Source organism: Chelonia mydas, chromosome 22 (assembly GCF_015237465.2).
Source record: "Chelonia mydas isolate rCheMyd1 chromosome 22, rCheMyd1.pri.v2, whole genome shotgun sequence".
Classification (NCBI taxonomy): domain Eukaryota; kingdom Metazoa; phylum Chordata; order Testudines; family Cheloniidae; genus Chelonia; species Chelonia mydas.
The window spans coordinates 16,297,788-16,316,426 of record NC_051262.2 but is presented as its reverse complement, the minus strand read 5'-3'; the positions used below and the strand labels follow the sequence as shown (position 1 = coordinate 16,316,426).

Below are 18,639 nucleotides of genomic sequence, written 5' to 3'. Positions count from 1 at the left end.
ATCTGCCACCACTGAGAACAGTCTAGATCCATCCTCTTTGGAACTCCCTTTCAGGTAGTTGAAAGCAGTTATCAAATCCCCCCTCATTCTTCTCTTCCGCAGACTAAACAATCCCAGTTCCCTCAGCCTCTCCTCATAAGTCGTGCGTTCCAGTCCCCGAATCATTTTTGGTGCCCTCCGCTGGACATTTTCCAATTTTCCCACATCCATCTTGTAGCGTGGGGCCCAAAACTGGACACAGTCCTCCAGATGAGGCCTCACCAATGTCGAACAGAGGGGAACAATCACGTCCCTCGATCTGCTGGCAATGCCGCTACATATATATCCCAAAATACCATTGGCCTTCTTGGCAACAAGGGCACACCGTTGACTCATATCCAGCTTCTCGTCCACTGTAACCCCTAGTTCCTTTTCTGCTGAACTGCTGCCGAGCCATTTGGTCCCTAGTCTGTAGCGGTGCATGGAATTCTTCCATCCTAAGTGCAGGACTCTGCACTTGTCCTTGTTGAACCTCATCAGATTTCTTTTGGCCCAATCCTCTCATTTGTCTAGGGCCCTCTGTATCCTATCCCTACCCTCCAGCGTATCTACCTCTCCTCCCAGTTTAGTGTCATCTGCAAACTTGCTGAGGGTGCAATCCACACCATCCTCCAGATCATTTATGAAGATATTGAACAAAACTGGCCTGAGGACCGACCCTTGGAGCACTCCACTTGATACCGGCTGCCAACTAGACATGGAGCCATTGATCACTACCCGTTGAGCCCGACAATTTAGCCAACTTTCTATCCACCTTATAGTCCATTCATCCAGCCCATACTTCTTTAACTTGCTGGCAAGAATACTGTGGGAGACCTTGTCAAAAGCTCTGCTAAAGTCAAGGAACAACACGTCCACTGCTTTCCCCTCATCCACAGAGCCAGTTATCTCATCATAGAAGGCAATTAGATTAGTCAGGCATGACTTGCCCTTGGTGAATCCATGCTGACTGATCCTGGTCACCTTCCTCTCCTCCTAGTGCTTCAGAATTGATTTCTTGAGGACCTGCTCCATGATTTTTCCAGGGACTGAGGTGAGGCTGACTGGCCTGTAGTTCCCAGGATCCTCCTTCTTCCCTTTTTTAAAGATGGGCACTACATTAGCCTTTTTCCAGTCGTCCGGGACTTCCTCCGATCGCCATGAGTTTTCAAAGATAACGGCCAATGGCTCTGCAATCACATCCGCCAACTCCTTTAGCACTCTCGGATGCAGCGCATCCGGCCCCATGGACTTGTGCTCGTCCAGCTTTTCTAAATAGTCCCAAACCACTTCTTTCTCCACAGAGGATGGTCACCTCCTCCCCATGTTGTGCTGCCCAGTGCAGTAGTCTGGGAGCTGACCTTGTTCGTGAAGACAGAGGCAAAAAAAGCTTTGAGTACATTAGCTTTTTCCACATCCTCTGTCACTAGGTTGCCTCCCTCATTCAGTAAGGGGCCCACGCTTCCCTTGACTTTCTTCTTGTTGCTAACATACCTGAAGAAACCCTTCTTGTTACTCTTGACATCTCTTGCTAGCTGCAACTCCAGGTATGATCTGGCCTTCCTGATTTCACTCCTGCATGCCCGAGCAATATTTTTATACTCTTTCCTGGTCGTTTGTCCAATCTTCCACTTCTTGTAAGCTTCTTTTTTGTGTTTAAGATCAGCAAGGATTTCACTGTGAAGCCAAGCTGGTCGGCTGCCATATGGACTATTCTTTCTACACATCGGGATGGTTTGTCCCTGTAACCTCAATAAGGATTCTTTAAAATATAGCCAGCTGTCCTGGACTCCTTTCCCCCTCATGTTATTCTCCCAGGGGATCTTGCCCATCAGTTCCCTGAGGGAGTCAGAGTCTGCTTTTCTGAAGTCCAGGGTCCATATTCTGCTGCTCTCCTTTCTTCCCTATGTCAGAATCCTGAACTCGACCATCTCATGGTCACTGCCTCCCAGGTTCCCATCCACTTTTGCTTCCCCTACTAATTCTTCCCAGTTTGTGAGCAGCAGGTCAAGAAGAGCTCCGCCCCTAGTTGGTACCTCCAGCACCTGGCACCAGGAAATTGTCCCCTACATTGTTGTTTAGTGGCTTGGTCCTATTACTGATGCTTACAGATTTTGTTGCCTCACTGGTTATTCGATGTTCTGCATTCACCATTCATGCTTTGATCCCGAGGCTGCTGCAGCACCCCTCGCTATTCAATCTGTGCTCTTACGAGTTGGCTTTTATAGCTGCACACATTCTTAGTCCTTCCCCAACAGAGTTGCTTGGATCAGAAATCTACCAGCCACCCCGCCCCTGTGATCCAGGCTGTCTTCACAGTTTTCAGGGTCAGTCATTATTCAAAATGCACATAGCACCGCTGATGTGCTAGCTGGCTTCATCACTGTGCCTACCCCTTCTCTCAAGTTTACCTACTGTCTTTCCTCTGTAATCTGCCTAATCCCATGTAACATTCCCTGTCAGCTGACCCTGCCCTTGGAGCATTTCAGGGAAAGTTATTGTAATGGCCTTGGGCCCTGATGATGATCCTAATAATCTAAATATAGCTCCCCGGATTTCTCTGACAGTTCACTTGTGGTTGACGCAGACACATCAAGATCGTAAGATCTTCTTCAGACTCTGAGAGAGATCCACATGCCTGGTGAGATCTGACAGCCACTTATAGTGGGCAAGTCATGGGTATCTTATGATTCTTGCAGCGATCAAACACCCATTTTTGCCTGTTCCTGGTGGTAGAATCCCCTCTCCCCTTACCTATCTAGTGAGTGTCACGAGGTGGGTTCCCTCTTCTGAGGAGAATTTATTCACTGCTGGAGAAGTGATCCTCCTCCTCTGTTGGAAGGGAAAACCTTCTAAGATTCCCCCCGCCCCCAACCTATTCTTCCTTGGTGATCTTCCATCAAAACGCACCAGCTTCCTTGACTGGAGGTTCAAATCTGTCACTTCTGTGGTGGTCCTGCTGTTCTAAGGTGTAATTATACTCTTGAAAGTGACTATATAAGAAGTGCATAGTTGGGTTCCATGTTTTGTCTCAGTGACTTGCAGATTGAAATTACTCCATTTACAAGTGAAAAGGTAGTTTTCTAATCGCTAGCCCAGCAAAAGCACTCTGGGATCTGGAAGGTCAAGGTGGACTCTTGCTTTCTACGCATCATGGCCAGTAACAGGGAACCTACAACAGGAATTCTGTTAATCCATGTGAGGTGGTCCAGAATGCCATTTCCTCTGACCCTTGCTATACTGGTTTTGCAGTGCTAAACGTCTGGTAAAAATTTAAAAAAAAAACAAAAACTTTTTTCACTAAAGTAACCAGTCACAGGATGAAATAGGCAGGGGGCAGATGTATTGAGTAAGAAGAGGGGCCAATATTATATATAATTACTGTTCTGACCGTGGCCTCATTTGAAGTCTCTACCTGGATTAGCTTTAAATGTTTTATACTTATTCATCCACCAGTTAAGCAGACTTTGCCTCGAGGCTCAGTCTCCGTTGCTTCTGACATACGTATACGTATATATGTATATTGTCACATACGCCACTAGACTATCAAGCAAATGCATACTCTGCAGTCTGTGCCACAAATGGGGTGCCCCCACGCCAAACCTTTGCTGTTTAGCAGCCGTGTGAAAAGGACCCCAGGTACTCTGGTTTCTAAAACAGAGCTAAAAAACATGTTTAAGCAGTTTATGCTTAGCCATAACCCTCAGCAGTTAATCTGGTTGGTTTGACCAATGTGCATGGGACCAGACTGTGTTAGTGACATTGTACTCTGTTCTACTCTTACCCAGATCACTAGGAGCTTTTCCATTGACTCTAATGAGGGCAGAAATAGGTCAATTGTGCCAAATTCCTTGGTTTCAGTGTGGACTTTCTGTTTGTCTCATTCAGTTGCTGGCCTCTCCGCTTGAGATTTGAGGCCACCTTACAGATGTACTTTAACCTCCTGAACCAGGAGTTGTATATTTTCTCTCAGCACAGAATGCCTTTGTGCTAATGAACAAGCTAGCACTGAGGTGTTGTCAAACTGAAGTTGCTACTGGAACAACTTTGTCAAATCCCTCTCTTTGATGGATGTGATCTTGCAGAGTTAGTGTGTCTTAGCAAGCAGCTATCTATGTATTTATCTTATCCTGAAGGCTCAGTATCTGCACTCCTGGAATTTAACATTTGCTCCTCTCTCCAGATAGATTAAAGGTTATGGAACTGAACATTTGCAATCTCCATTTCTACAGAGACTAGACAGTCTACTAAATTTAACTGGAAACCCAAGTCTGACAAATGGATATAAAAATTAATTTCCACTCTTCCCCTGCATTGTTTAGTTCATTGCAGACCCTGTTAACCTTAGAGCTTCAGCAGCCAAACACCAATGAGTAAGTTCCTGCAGTTTTATACTGAAGTTTATCTTCCCTTCTTTCTAGTAATGAGTTTTGCAACTGAAATCCATTTACAAACTAGCATCATTGCAAGAATTATGTACAGCAGTAGTATAGAAATACTACTTAAAAGCCTCAAGGGACAATACATAACTTCTAATTTTATTGCCTCCAAAATACTGAACTGTTCTCATATAGCAGGGGTGGCCAAACTTACTGACCCTCCAAGCCACATACGATAATCTTCAGAAGTTTGAGAGCCAGGGCGTGTCTGCCGGGACTCGGGGCCTCAGCCCTGCAAAGCGCATCTGCCAGGGCTCAGCTTCAACCCCACTCCTGCTGAAGCCCCAATCCCCAGCAGGCAACTCCCTTGGGGCTGAAGCCCCGAGACTCTCCTCCCCGCATGGCAGAAGCCCGTAGCCCCACCATCCCAGTCTGTTTCGCAGGGGGAGATGTGGGAGACTCCACGAGCCGCACTTTAACTGTAAAAGAGCCACATGCGACTCTCAAGCCGCGTTTTGGCCACCCCTGGCATATAGTCTGAATTCTGGTGATTGACTTGGTTCAGAGGTGGTAGTGTTCCTTTTTTTCACGCTTAGTCTTCCACCCAAACCAATTATAAGCATTTTTAAATGGGATTCCTCAAATCGGGGGAGATTTTATCTCAATTATACTTCACCTTCTCTCCCTTCATTCCCTGCACAAGCTGGGGGCACACTCAGCTGGCATCACATGGAAGCTGAGGGCGGTTCTGCCAAGACCCCGTCTTCATAAGAAAAATGAGCTGTGTTCGAGAGAGTTTTCATTTGCAAAGCACCTGTTCTCTGCATTTAAACTGGACTCCTTACCAGATGCCCCCTCCAATGTAGAGTATGCTTCCTGATTCAGGTGCTGAAGATGCTTTGAGGGCTCACTTTTTCTACCGTAAATAAGAACGGGCGTGGGTGGGCCCATTTGTGCTTGGGCAGGTTCAGTAGGTTCTTCAGCCATCGTCTCCAGTGGCAAACACCCATTTTGATTATTCATATAAAGCCAAATGTACTAGGCGGTGCTGTACAGCCATTACAGGAAGGCATGCTGTCTACACCAGAGAGCTTGCGTCGCTATAACAGACAATATATTTTTGTTACAAAATATGGCCCCTGTTCTGTACAAAATTCCTCCCCAGCCTATTAACAATCCCTGTTCAGTGCTGCCCCCTTGCCAGCCCTAGATGACAACCTAAGGCAAGACTTGGCATGCCTTCGTTGTCCAGTCAGTCCGCTTCCTGAGCATAAGTGTCTCACTCTCACTCCTGAGGTGACTGAAGGCTGCTGGCATGGACTTGACCTGATCTGTCGAGCTGACCTCTGAAAGCCGTTCTGTAGTGCTGTGGGGGAGTCATGGAGCGTCCAAAAGAGCACAACCTTTTGCTTTGTCTCTGCTGCTTTGCTACTTCCGATTTATCACATGATGGTTTGATAATTTCAGTATCTACACTGATTTTCTGACCATCCTTTAGCATTTCAGCTGTTATCACTGGCAGATCCTTTTTTATCATTTCAAATTGTTCTCGTGGACATTTGTTCATTAAGATGTACGATATGATATGGCAGAGCAAACTGCATAATTTAAATTGGCACTGGAGTGCTCACTTGAAATACTTTTTTTTGGACAGCTGTTATATCCTGGGAGATAAAAGTTCTTTTGTTTTTTAAATCCTTCTCTTTGGGCATAATGGAGTATAAAAAATGGTCTGCCTTTTAAAGAATTTTTTACCCTCTGTAGGGCTAATTTTCTTCCACCTCGGCACATAAAACAATTAATTGTGTAACTGCACAGTCATGTTTGTTTCCTCCTCTGCTGTTGACACTTGCGTGTAACATAGAAGCAGTTTTAATGGAACGTGGGATGTACTTAGCATACTTCTAGGGAATCCCTAGTGTTGCAGATTACATGTTTGAGCATATATCTCATGGATGTTCCTTTATAACGTGCACAGAGACTCAAGTGGAATCTTGGAGCAATGTCAAGGCTCCTCAGCAACTCATCACATCCTGATCCTGGATTGGCAGGTTTCATCATCAAATGACTTGCCTTTAAAATAATTGTGAAGTCTTTTTAAATGTATTAAAACATTTCTTTAAGATAAAGGGATGCTGGAAGGTTTAAAAATAAACACATCTTTATTGGTGATACCATAGATCAGCGGTTCTCAAACTGTGGGTTGGGACCCCAAAGTGGGTCACGACTCCGTTCTTATGGGGTTGTGAGGGCTGGCGTTAGAGTTGCTGGGGCTCAGGTTGCAGGCTCCCCACCTGGGGCTGAAGCCCTTCGGCTTCGCCCCCCCCCCCCTTGGGGTCGTGTAGTAATTTTTGTTGTCAGAAGAGGGTCACAGTGCAATGAAGTTTGAGAAACACTGCCATAAATGGTTAAAACCAAATGGTAAAAATAGAATGAACTTTTCAGTTTTTCTGCTGCTTTTAAGTTTAAACATTAGAAAGTAAAATTATTAATCTACTTCTAAATCTTATGTAAATGTTCCACTGTTTAGATTGCAAACACTGGAGGAGGTTGTTGAAGTAGAAATTAAGTATTTTTCATACATTTTTCACTTAAATGTTAATGTTTTATTAGTATTCCATTTTGTGAAATTTTAAATATGGGGACTAAACAACTTGACTGTCTTTATAATAGATAAATAAATACAAGGTAGGTGCTGCCAAACCGGGAATGACTTCACACTTAAATATTGTCTAGGCTAAAGCTACAATGCTGGTGCCTAAAAATTCCAAGGATTTCCTTCTCTGCCAGATGAATTCCTTTGAATAGCATTGGGTTCCTGTCTGAAAAAACTCTCTTCCTGAAGGCCAGGTTAAACTTAGACTCCAAAACTAAGTCAGTGGAAAAACTTTTTTCCATCTTTGCATAGGTTTCGAATATAAAAATGGGAACTCTTGTATTCATTAGCTAAGAAAAACGTTGCCCCATTTTAAAATTGGAATTTACATCCTAGAAAACTCATATAAAATGATAATTTTATTCCCACCACAAGTTTGTCCTTCTCCTGATTTCAGCTGCTAGTGTGATGAACTACAGCTGCCTGGGATTTATTCCAGGAGTAATCCAAAAAGATTATGGGTGGGAAGTATGCCGTAAAAGGCATTCTTTGCTGAAAGGTATTTTGAGCAATAGGTTTGTGGGAGGTTCAAAGACCATGTGGATTAATGGGGCTACATATGTACAAGTGGATGTGGAAGCTTCATGCCTAATCGGTTACTATAGATGACACTTTGTGATGCCAGTGCTGTTGTTCAGATGAAATTTAATGGATAAATGGAAAACTTGTTTCTTTCCCATGAACTTCTACAATGAATGATGGTGATCAGTTCCAACCGGGGCTGGGCAAACTACAGATGACCCCAGCAGCAGTTTTGTCTCCTTTCCTGAATGCTTCTTTAAAGATGCAGCAGTGTATACAACTTGACATTTGAACATCAGAAAACACTAATCTCAAAATAAGAGCCTCACAGTACTCTTCTGTTGTTGTAAACTTGGAATGTGTACACACACACACAAAGCCAGGTGTTTGGTGCCACGCAATGCTTCACAAGCCGGTGCAGAGATTTACACCGCTTAGTCATTCCTTTCCCCAAATTATTTATTGTACCGTTCTTGGTTTCTGTAGAAGCTTCCCTGTGTCCCTGATAAAATGTCAAGTTAATTTACCGTTAACATCATACTCCTCTGACATTTTCATCCAATATGTGACCACATTAAAGTGAAAGAGGAAGAGAGAATAACCTACATACTTGCAAAGAAATAACTAAGCCAGTCTTACCCCACTGCTCTGTCCATAACAGCCAGAGCACTTTGATGTGTGTGTTACTCATTTGTGATGAATAAAGCACTGCAGCAATCATTTTTACTTAATTGTGCATCTGCAGAAAAGTTGTCTATTTTGAAGCAAGAGGACTGATGGAAAAATTATAAAACTGCTTATTCCACTTCTCCAAGATATAGTCTAAATATCTACTTACTATTTTTGTTGAATTCAAAATTCACAGGGCTTCTCCATGACCACTGGTATATCTAGTAGCTTCCAATATCTGTGCATGCTATAGGAAGAGTCCTTGTTCTAAAATAGTAGCTACTAAGCCCCTTATCCTGCAAAGAGAGGAGCATAGGCAAAGGTATGGAACCCTTTTGACTTAAGAGAATCTGCACAGAGCTCCGTGAAGTTTTCTTCGCAAGGCTGGGGCCTAAGCGAGAGTGCATATCGTAGGGCTTTCTGGAATAAGTGTTAAAAATCCCAGACCAAGTTGCAGCACCAGTTCTAGAATTCCACCCCCACCCCCAACTACACAAAGCTACTTGGCAGATCCTGATTTTTTTTTTTTGTGAAACATCTGGTCTCCAAATGAAGCTGTCTCAGGGGTGCAATGCTGCACACCTCTGCAGAAGCTTTGAAGCCAACTTGGAATTATTTTACAGAGAATGATCTTATAGTATCAAACATGGAATCCATTCATCATTCTTCTGGGAAGACTTTAGAGATAAAGGATGGCTGCAGCTCTGCATTATATGTAGGCTTGAATTCACCCCATCCTCCCTCCTGCCACCATTGAGTTTAATTGAAGTGTAACATAAATGAAATGAAGCTAGGCATTAGGTCAGTGGAAATTAATAGAAGATTTTTTCAGTATTCCTTTTACTATCTTCTGTGGATTTGAAATAAACCGGAAAATAATGTTCTTTTCATTTAATACAGAGCATTCATTACTTAGGGCATTGCTGTAAAAATGGTAACATCAAGGGAACTCATGCTTGCCCTGGCCTTCTAAATGTGAAGTAATCTGAAAAAAGCAGATGCAACACGATTTCAGCGAGTCTGATCAGAAAGCCTAATGGCTCCTTTTTTTACTTTAATTAAGGAAATAAACTAGAAAGGAACTATATTGTGTTTGTGCTGCTTAGTTTGGTTTAAAGTAAAGACTGGCACGTGAAATGGGTGCAGTTGAGTCTTATGTGCACTTTTAGATGCTACTCTTCTGTGCATTTCTAGTATGGGGTTTGTTTTTAAAAAGCCCCAGCGAATCTGTAGCTTCTTATAAGATAGTAACACTGCAGTTCAATTGGAAATAGAAAAAGCATTTTAAGTTTATGCATTTAATTTTGTTCCTGAGATTTTCATTTATGGTGTTCATTCTGCCCAAGACTACAGACTAATTTATGGATTAGCTTTAAGCCCTCAGTCTGTCACGCTCAATGAACAATTTTAAGTTGGAGAGAAGCCAGATGAAAGAATTAGGATGTGCCACAGCAGAGCGCTTGTGCCACTGTTTCAACTAAATATTGCCCTGCTGCCTCTGAGGCAATGCATTTTAGTTAAATGGCTGGTGTCTAAAGGCTTAAGTGTTGCCGGTGTCTTCCCGGTTTGCAGATACCTTCATATTCTACCACAGCATAATGTGTATTAGAGGGGTTAATTCATTCAAGACCTGTCCACAGTAAACTGAGTGAGTCCTATCACAAATACTAAAAGGAAGTCAACGTTAAGTGAAATATGCAACTTTATATCAGCAGAAAAATTCCTTTCTGGGATACCATGTTTGATGATACTCATAAAACAGTCATCTAGTGCAGTGTCTCTTTCCAGGCTACTGTACCCCTTTCAGGAATCTGATTTGTCTTGTATACCCCAAGTTCCACTTCACTTAAAAACTACTTGCTTACAAAATCAGACGTAAAAATACAAAAGTGTCACAGCACACTATTACTGAAAAAGTGCTGACTTTCTCATTTTTACCAAATAATTATAAAATAAATAGACTGGAATATGAATATTGTACTTACATTTCAGTGTATAGTATACAGAGCAGTATAAACAAGTCATTGTCTGAATGAAATTTTAGTGTGTACTGACTTTGCTAGGGTTTTTTATGTAGTCTGTTGTAAAACTAGGCAAATATCTAGATGAGTTGATGTACCCCCTGAAAGACCTCTGAGTACCCCTGGTTGAGAACCACTGATCTAGTGAACATTGTATGATTATGGATGTGTGGAACTGGAAAGGCCATTGGATTGTTTTTACTATCCCACATAAAACAATTTTAGCTGAGCCTTACTAATTAAAATCCTATCCTTTGTTTTACCTTGAGGTTAACAGTGCTTTTACTCCACCTCAATATTTTGTTATCTTCTTCTTTCTATCCTCTGTACTCACCTCAGAATAGAAAACATCCAATGTCGGCACCATGGGATAAATTTCATTTTCATAAAATTCTATCACCCATCATTAGGGGACCTGATCGAATGCCTGCTGAAGTCATTGAAGACTCACTCCTTGACTTCACTGGACCTTTAAACTAGAAACAATAACACACACCTTCCCTTCGGCTCGATAGGAGAAAATATGATTTCTCCCTCCAGACTTTGGACCATAGAGTTAATCAGTGGGGTGACATGGTTATCCTCAGTATGAAATAAAACTAAAAGTGGGTAACCATGCTAAAATCCAGAGGACTATTTTTAAAAACTAGTCAACCCGTGGTAAAATCATAAGATATTCTAGCACTAGCAGCCTGCACAGTCTTTCCTGTTACTGCTATATTTCTTCTCTTACACCAAGCAGAACAGTCGTGTTCTTGAGAGTGATTTATACACCATTTTGCATATACTCATTAGACTCCTACCAAAGGAGCATAGCAAAAGGCTAATTTTCTCTCTCTCATAATGCAAAATAATCTGCTTTAAGTGTATGTTGTTTTAAACCTCTGAACATGAGATCATTGCTCTGCAGTGCAGCATTGTACGTACATTCTATGTATAAAATCCTTGTTCTGAAAGAAGATGGTGGAATTGAGAAGGACCTCCAGAAAGCGCATTCTAAAACTTTAACTGGTCTGTTTCCTGCTGTAATCATCCAATTCATTTGCTAATCATAACTTTACCATTCCAGCTGCAGCAAACATGTTGTTTGACTTGGATATTTGTTCTCGCTTATAAACTGCTTGAGAACTTTATTTTTGTAAGCTGTTGGTCTCTGTCCCCAGAAGAGGAAGCGAGATGCACTGTCCAGTTCACACTGTTTCTTGACTAATATCTTTTCCAGCAAATGAGTACAAGGTTGCTTCTAGCACAGTTTTATTCAATCGTAATGCTGACATAACTTTTTTTATTTCAGGAAGACAGTAAATTGAGACTGTTTGTAGATGCCAAGATGGTATCTCAAGAGTTGACAGTTTTGTAATTCTTTCTAAACAACGCTCCCTACCCCCACCTCCATTTTCCCCTTCACCATTTGCTTGTTTAAAATGAAGCATTATCGCAATGCTGCTTCCAAAAAAATAAAGGCCCACTCTTGTTCTCATTTTTGTTTTGGAAGGCTTCCATGCTGCCTTCACCAAAGTTCTCAGCATGAGAACAAGTGCTAGCATATTAAGTACATGTTAGATTTGATTGCCAAGATAAGAACAGTATATGTTGGCAGTGGGAACAGATTAATGATGGCTTGATAATCTGTCATGCAAATCTTGGTGTAGAGTTTGTTAAATTGTGCTTTTTTTTTTTGCTTTGATATATAAAGCGTGCAGACTTTGAATCTGTAAGTATTGTGTACTCCTTATGTGATTCTCGTCTTCACTGATGGTCCAGAAATTGAAACATAGACTGTCCTTAGCTAAATTACAAAGGAATAGCCCTTCATGCTTCCTGTTGCTTATTCTGAATGTGGAAAGACTGCAGTTCCTATGGTTCTGAGGAGAGCATGTTAATTGAGGGAGAACGCCTATGTGAAATTGTGTACTGTAATTATAAAACTAAACTTCCTGGCTAGTTTACAGAAATTACATGTTTTAGAGTGCTGCTCTGCACTTTAACATATGCTTTTATTCATTTAAACATTGCCTTTGTAGTCCAAATGTAGTCCTTTGAAGCCCCTTTCTGATGTGAATGACCACATCTGTACTTTACTGAGAGTTTGAGGATATTTTTGTAAGTATTGACAATTTACAAATACATTCTGAATAACCAGCCTATTATAGCATGCAACCAACAAATGCATGTAGTAACAATTTTCTGACCCATTCAGCATAGTAATGGGAGTGAAAGTAGAACCAGGTGTAAGTCAACAAATGGAGGTAGATTTTCCATTTACAGTGTTGCTGAAATGTAAATAGACCCAGTAGGATAGGGAATTTTTGGGAAGATAATCTAGTTGCCAGGACACTCAGAGCTGAGGTGGTAGGAAGTCCATCCAAAATACAGGTTAGTCTTTATAAACTGTCTATATGTTCAGCACTGCTCCTCTTCTCTGACAGAATGTGATTTAGATTGCAAAGCAGCAACTCCAAAAATATTTCAAAGGCCTTTAACAAAGCTTTGCAGTTTGATGTGAAGCAACTTTTCTAAACCAATATATTCAAGGCTAGATGAAAACAATGCTATATATTTAACTTGTAACATGTGACACTCAGCCTCCTGAAAAATAAATGCTTTCATCAGAGCTTAGCAGAAAAGACTAAAAAAGGATCAGAGATCAGGCAGTCTTTCTCAGCAGAGGAATTGGTAATCTCCACTTGCCTTCCCAGTATTCTGTGAAGACTTGTACTTTTCAATCAAGTGAGTGTCTCATTGGTTCATGATTCATTAGAACCAAGCAAAAAGGCCACCCACAGATTTAGTATGTTTGAGTGAATGTGGTCTGTGAAAACAGTGTGCTAGTCCTCATCATCTCCCTGTTGCTCCTGATCAACCCTAAAATGAGCTGGATGCTGAAATTAAACCATGCATTATAGCACTTGTAGGTTTCTTGGCATCCAGCTGGAGGAGGGGAAACTTGAGGCTGGTTGATTGACTTCTGATTGGTAATGAAGGACCTCAGGTGAACAGGCTGGAGGGGAAGATTTTAGTGAAGGCAATGTTTGAATGTATGAAACCATTTCTAGGCTTAAGGTCTCTGTCGTAGTTTTGAGCATCTGTGTTTTGTAAGTACTTAACCAAAGAGTTGACACTGGTGGTGTTCCCCACATTTCATGTTCCCCTTAGCTCTTGACCACCAGTAAATATCGTCCTGGCAAGACTCCAGAAAAACAAAGAATTTACTGTTTTCCTCAGGCTCACAGCTTTTGAATTCAAGGCATGTCCTTTAAACAGTGCAACTCACTTCAGATGCTTTTTGCCTTTCATTTTATTATTGCTTGTCACGCAATGGTCTTTGAAAGCTTGCTCATATATTATCTGTTCCATTTTTTTCCATTTTCCCTTTTTTTGCATGCTGTTCCTCCTGTTTCTTCCCTTCCTCCAATCCTCTGTTCCCGTGTGTAGACACAACGGCGACGACAGAACCGGCAGTTCACGGTTGGTATCACATTCCTGTTTATCTACTTTCTCAGCACTGCTGAGTGGCAAGGCAAGCTTGGGGGGAAGAAGGGAGAGGAGGGGGAATGTAGTCTTCAAGGGAAATCATGTTTCAAGTGAACTGATCTCATAAATATAACATAATTTTTAAGGCTTGAAAGGACGTCTAGTCTTGTCATTTCTGTTGAGTTTAACCACCAATTGTTACAGTCCTAGACTAGCAGCAATTCCCAAAACGGAATGAAATGGCACGTATGTAAGAGCAGTACAAAGGGAGCGACTGATTTTTAGTAATCCTTATTACTGGGGTAATCACATCAAAGATTAAAAAGAAATCCGGCTTTTGAAAATATGAACTCAAGTTTAATTTTTTAAGAGATGCATAAAATTTTCAGTAGTGGGTTTTGGGGGTTTTTTTTTTTTTTTTTTTGGTTTGTGGAGAACTTGAATCCCTTAAGTCTGTTAGAGACAAGTGATATTTTTGGTATTCTGTAGCCGTTTCACAGAAGACCCTCTCATGTCATAGGTCGGGAGTAAAGTTTTCATCATCACCCTGTGGAAGAGCTTTTTAAAACAAACACCAACACTAACTCTTGTCATTGTCATAGCAGTCTAGCAAACCAATCCTTGTCTTCTGTTCAAATTCGTCTATCAGCTTGACAGCTTTTCTAGTTCCCTATTTTTAAACCATGTTCAAATATTCACTTCAGGCCAAAACTCCAGCATACAAAAATCTTGACACACATTATTTATTTTTAAAACAAAATGACACCAGCCTGGCAGTTGTAATGAATTCTAATCCATATTTTGGGGGAAGTAAAGGGATTAATATTAATTCTTTTTTCACTTTGGTAATGCAACTGTTCCAAGTTTCACCCTGAAATTTGGTAAGCCAATACATCCATAATATGGAATAATCACTTTCTCATCTAGTGAGACATATCTTTGGCAACAATGAAGGAAGGGGGACTGAGAAATTAAATGAATACGATGATGATAATATACAATACAAAAAGGAGGAAAACAGTTCTTGTCCTGAAGAACTTGCAATCTAATTTACGATACATTTTTTTCAGTTTGTTCAAGAAATCTTTTTATGACGTTTTCATATTATTCATACACTGCCCACCTCCCCCTCTAAATTATGATGACAGACAGTGTCTGTTCAATGCTACACATTTTTAGAACATCAAATAAAACTACAGGCAAATACAGATGAAATAGTACTATGGACTTCTGAAAAAGCTGGCTAAGTAAAATTCTACGACTGTAGAAAATGCACAATGGGAGATGTGCTGAATGAATTAACACTAGCTCTTTTCCACCTCTAATCTCTGATTCAGGAATCGACTGAGATACTAAATTTCAGATTCCTAGGATAGTGCACCATCGTGCCTCTGTTAATGTTGCTCCACCACACCCCAATCGTAGTCATTAATCAGTTTTATCCAGAATTTCCTGATTTAGTGACTCATTCCAGCCCTTCAGGCTTATTTCTGGGGTGTTTGTGAGTGAATGCTATTACTCTCTATTAGACATTTTAAAATTCCTTATACTTTCAGGTGGACTGTGGAATTTAAAAATATCTTGGACTAATTAGGATGACAAAGTTAGCAACAAAACGTGTAGCCATAAAGATTAGGAGTGGTATTTTCTAAACCACTCAGTGTCGGCCAAACGCTGGCTAGGAGTTTTAACATGGGCTTCCCAGGAGCAGAGTTAGGCCAACACTGAGTGCTTGTGAAAATCCTACTTCTGTTTCTTTCCTACTCCACAGGCATCCTGTGATCACCGAGGATCTCTTTATATTTAGCCTCTATTTACTTGCTCCTCCCTTCCTGATCTCATTATCAAAGGCTCTGTGCTATAGAGGCCATTTCCCCTGGCAAAAGAAGTCTGGACGTGTGCCTTTACAAGGCTAGTACATACTACTCCTTGAATAATTGGAGGTCTCAAGAGAAATATAGGGAGGCTGCATGAGCTTTATCAAGTGCCCTGGCCGCTGCTAGGACAAGAGCAAGGCCAAGACTGGGTCTTGAATTTCAGTCCTCCTGCTAATAGCGCACTCAGCACCTACTCAGATCACCAGACAGGTCCTACTGCTCATGCAGTTTAAAACAAAATATTTGACAGACTTTTCCACCTTTATTTTACTACATCTACCAAGTCATAAGCCTGAGATTTTCCTTAGAAACCACTGACGATATTAGAAACGTCTGAAATGGAGTAGGATGTTGCAGGAATACTCATGGCTTGACTCTGGAGTAAATCAAGTTCTTCCTTTTTTTATTTTCCTTTTACCCATGTGGCTTGATTCAATACTAAACATAGCAAATTGTGTGAAACCTGCTCACCGTAACGATTTTAGGTTACTGGGTTCTCCTGGTGCTTGATCAGCACTTTACAGCCAGAGAAGAGTTGGTGGATTAGAGGCTTTTACCATTTTAATTCCTCTTGATACTAAAGCAAAAATAAGAAACTAAAAAACATTATGGGGATGCCATGCCTCAACCTTAGGGATCTGTATAAGAAAAGCTTAATATGTCCAGTTTTAGAATACCTGGTTCATATAATACCCAAAATTTGTACTAACACATCTTTTGTGGTGTCTGTCTAAAATCATAGCCATTTGCAAGTAAACCTGTTCTCTGTGTCACTGTGGGGAGAGTTAGAAGGGTCTGCCATTCCATAAACTAGGACTAGTAAACTATACCAAGGTTGACATCTTCTTTGTCTGAAATAACACTTTTGTTGATCTCTGGGAGAACCTGGGCTAGTGGGAGGGAGCGTCAGAGGTATCAAAATGAAGTCATTGAATCCATAACTGTTGTGAAGAGTTGCTGTGGGTACATTTCAACTGTTGAAATGTTCATGTTGCAGAAGGAAATCCCACTGGAACACAGTTGCAGCAAAATAACAAATATTTGTTAACTATATCTACTAATAGCTTTAATTATTTAACTGTTTAGGGAAAGCCCTGAGAGGGCTCCATTATACCAAGAAGCACCTGTTTTTTAGTTTGTTAATGTACAAGTGAGAGAGTTGTCAGGTTTATCACAGACACAACTTGAATGACAAGAAGTGCTAGGCAAACTAGCTGTGACAGTCTTTTCAGCCTTAAAAATGTACCTGAACTCCACAATAGCTCCCTCTTAAAGGGTTATTTTCCCATGAAGACTCTTGGGTTTCTTTCCAAGCTTGTTTTGCTGGAGTGTGTATGGAGTATACCGGATGTTTGTGTGTTGGCCATTTGTTCTTACCAAGCCGAGTGAGCATGTACACGAATGATTAGAAATGCATGGGCATGATATAAAACCAAATGGATTTTCTCCAAAAAAAATACTTAAAATTAATTAAAAATTTAAATCCAATAGATTGGTAGTAAAGAAAATGTGAATGTAAGAGTGGAATTTATGGCTTGTGATATATGTACAAAACTACGATCTCGGAAAGGTTTTTTTGAGTGATTACAATTTTTGGAGTGTATCCTAGAGGCCTGGAAAAGAGGAGCCGTGTGTGTGTGTGCGCGCATGTGTGAGTGCGTGTGTGCATGTAAAACAACAGCCAAAAAAACCCTGCCATTCCTATTTTCTCATGGTACAGAATTTGAAGCAGTAATGCATGAGTGACTTAAAGCACGAACTTTATTAACTCTTCTGTTTAAAAATGAAAGCTTGACTAAATTTTCTTGTGCATTTTTTTCCTTTCTCTGCACTGTTCATTATCAGAACTCTAACCGCATGGTCATGGCTGGCAGTAATGCTTGTGTTTCTGCTGCACTGCGGTAAACTGGTTTTACTGAAAAAATTAAAAAATCCGCTTTCCCTTTTTATTTTTTCACTTCATAGTGCCAATGGGGCTGAAGCTCCCCCATGCATTTTGAAATCCCAATTCCCTGCACCAATAGAATTAATGTGAGGGTTGAACATGGTATAGCCATGGCAAAAATAATTAAACATCTAACCCCATAGACTTTGGAGAACAGGCCGGGTCCATTCCCCCAACTCCGCATCTGCCAACATCTAAATTTATTTGCTTTAACAGTTTAAAGTCTTTTGTTCCATGGTAGGCTTAGGAGCTTAGCCTCGTAGGTCATCTACCCTTTAAGCAACTTCTCTATATAATTGTCCAACTCATTCTTTTACCGCCTATATAAATAAAGCATGTATCTGAGGCCATGCTTTTGGCCATAATGCACTGTGTTGCCACAGCAAAGACAATATCTGAACTTTATAATTTTCTCAAGTTCATACCTCAAGTCCGTTTTAAACAAGCGCTAAACCAGTTTAAAAAGTAATATAAAAACCAGCGCACATTGTACTTCACTACAAATGGCACATCCATTCTACGTGTGTACATATTTAACTGAGTACATAAAAATGACATTCAGAAACTGTAATTCAATCAAGGGATCCTGCTAACAGCATACACGTTGCAAAAGCACACCCTGAAGAGGCTAATGAATGGAAGAGAAGTTTTTGACGGCATTTCAGCTATAATCTTTACCATTTTAGTGCAGACTGAACTCCCATGGCTAATACCAAGGAAAGAAATTGGTTGAAAAAAACCCCTCCTAAAGCTGACAAAGCAGGAAGGCAGCATTTCATAATAAAATGTCTGTGACCGCAAAATCTGATTAGAGGGTGGGGGAGGAAAAAATATTATCCACCTCAACATGGTAGATGTTCATGCTAAGGAGGGGAATAGGTAATTGGTAGCACACGAGGGGGTTTTGATGTTGATGGTAACATAAATGGCCAATGTGTTGTTAAGTTACTGTTTCCTTTCTAACAGTCACCCACTGTGAAAATCAGGCTTAAGATGGCATCCCAAAGTGAGTCATCTGAAAGCACTAGCCACTTTTGAAAATCTTGGCCATATAAACAGTCCAGTAAAGAACAATCTC

At 40.9% G+C, this 18,639-nt stretch overlaps 1 protein-coding gene across 6 annotated transcripts in view; it reads left to right on the top strand.

Moving 5' to 3' along the window:
• CADM1 (cell adhesion molecule 1) overlaps window positions 1-18,639 on the top strand; it is a 285,124-nt gene that overhangs the window by 243,490 nt on the left and 22,995 nt on the right. For 4 of the 6 annotated variants that reach the window (XM_037882219.2, XM_037882217.2, XM_037882220.2 and 1 more), the window contains one exon: window positions 13,701-13,733. The exons of the other annotated variants lie outside the window; for them this stretch is intronic. In XM_037882219.2, the coding sequence (XP_037738147.1) occupies window positions 13,701-13,733 (33 nt within the window). The remainder of the gene's footprint in view (window positions 1-13,700; window positions 13,734-18,639) is intronic. 6 annotated transcript variants of the gene reach the window in all.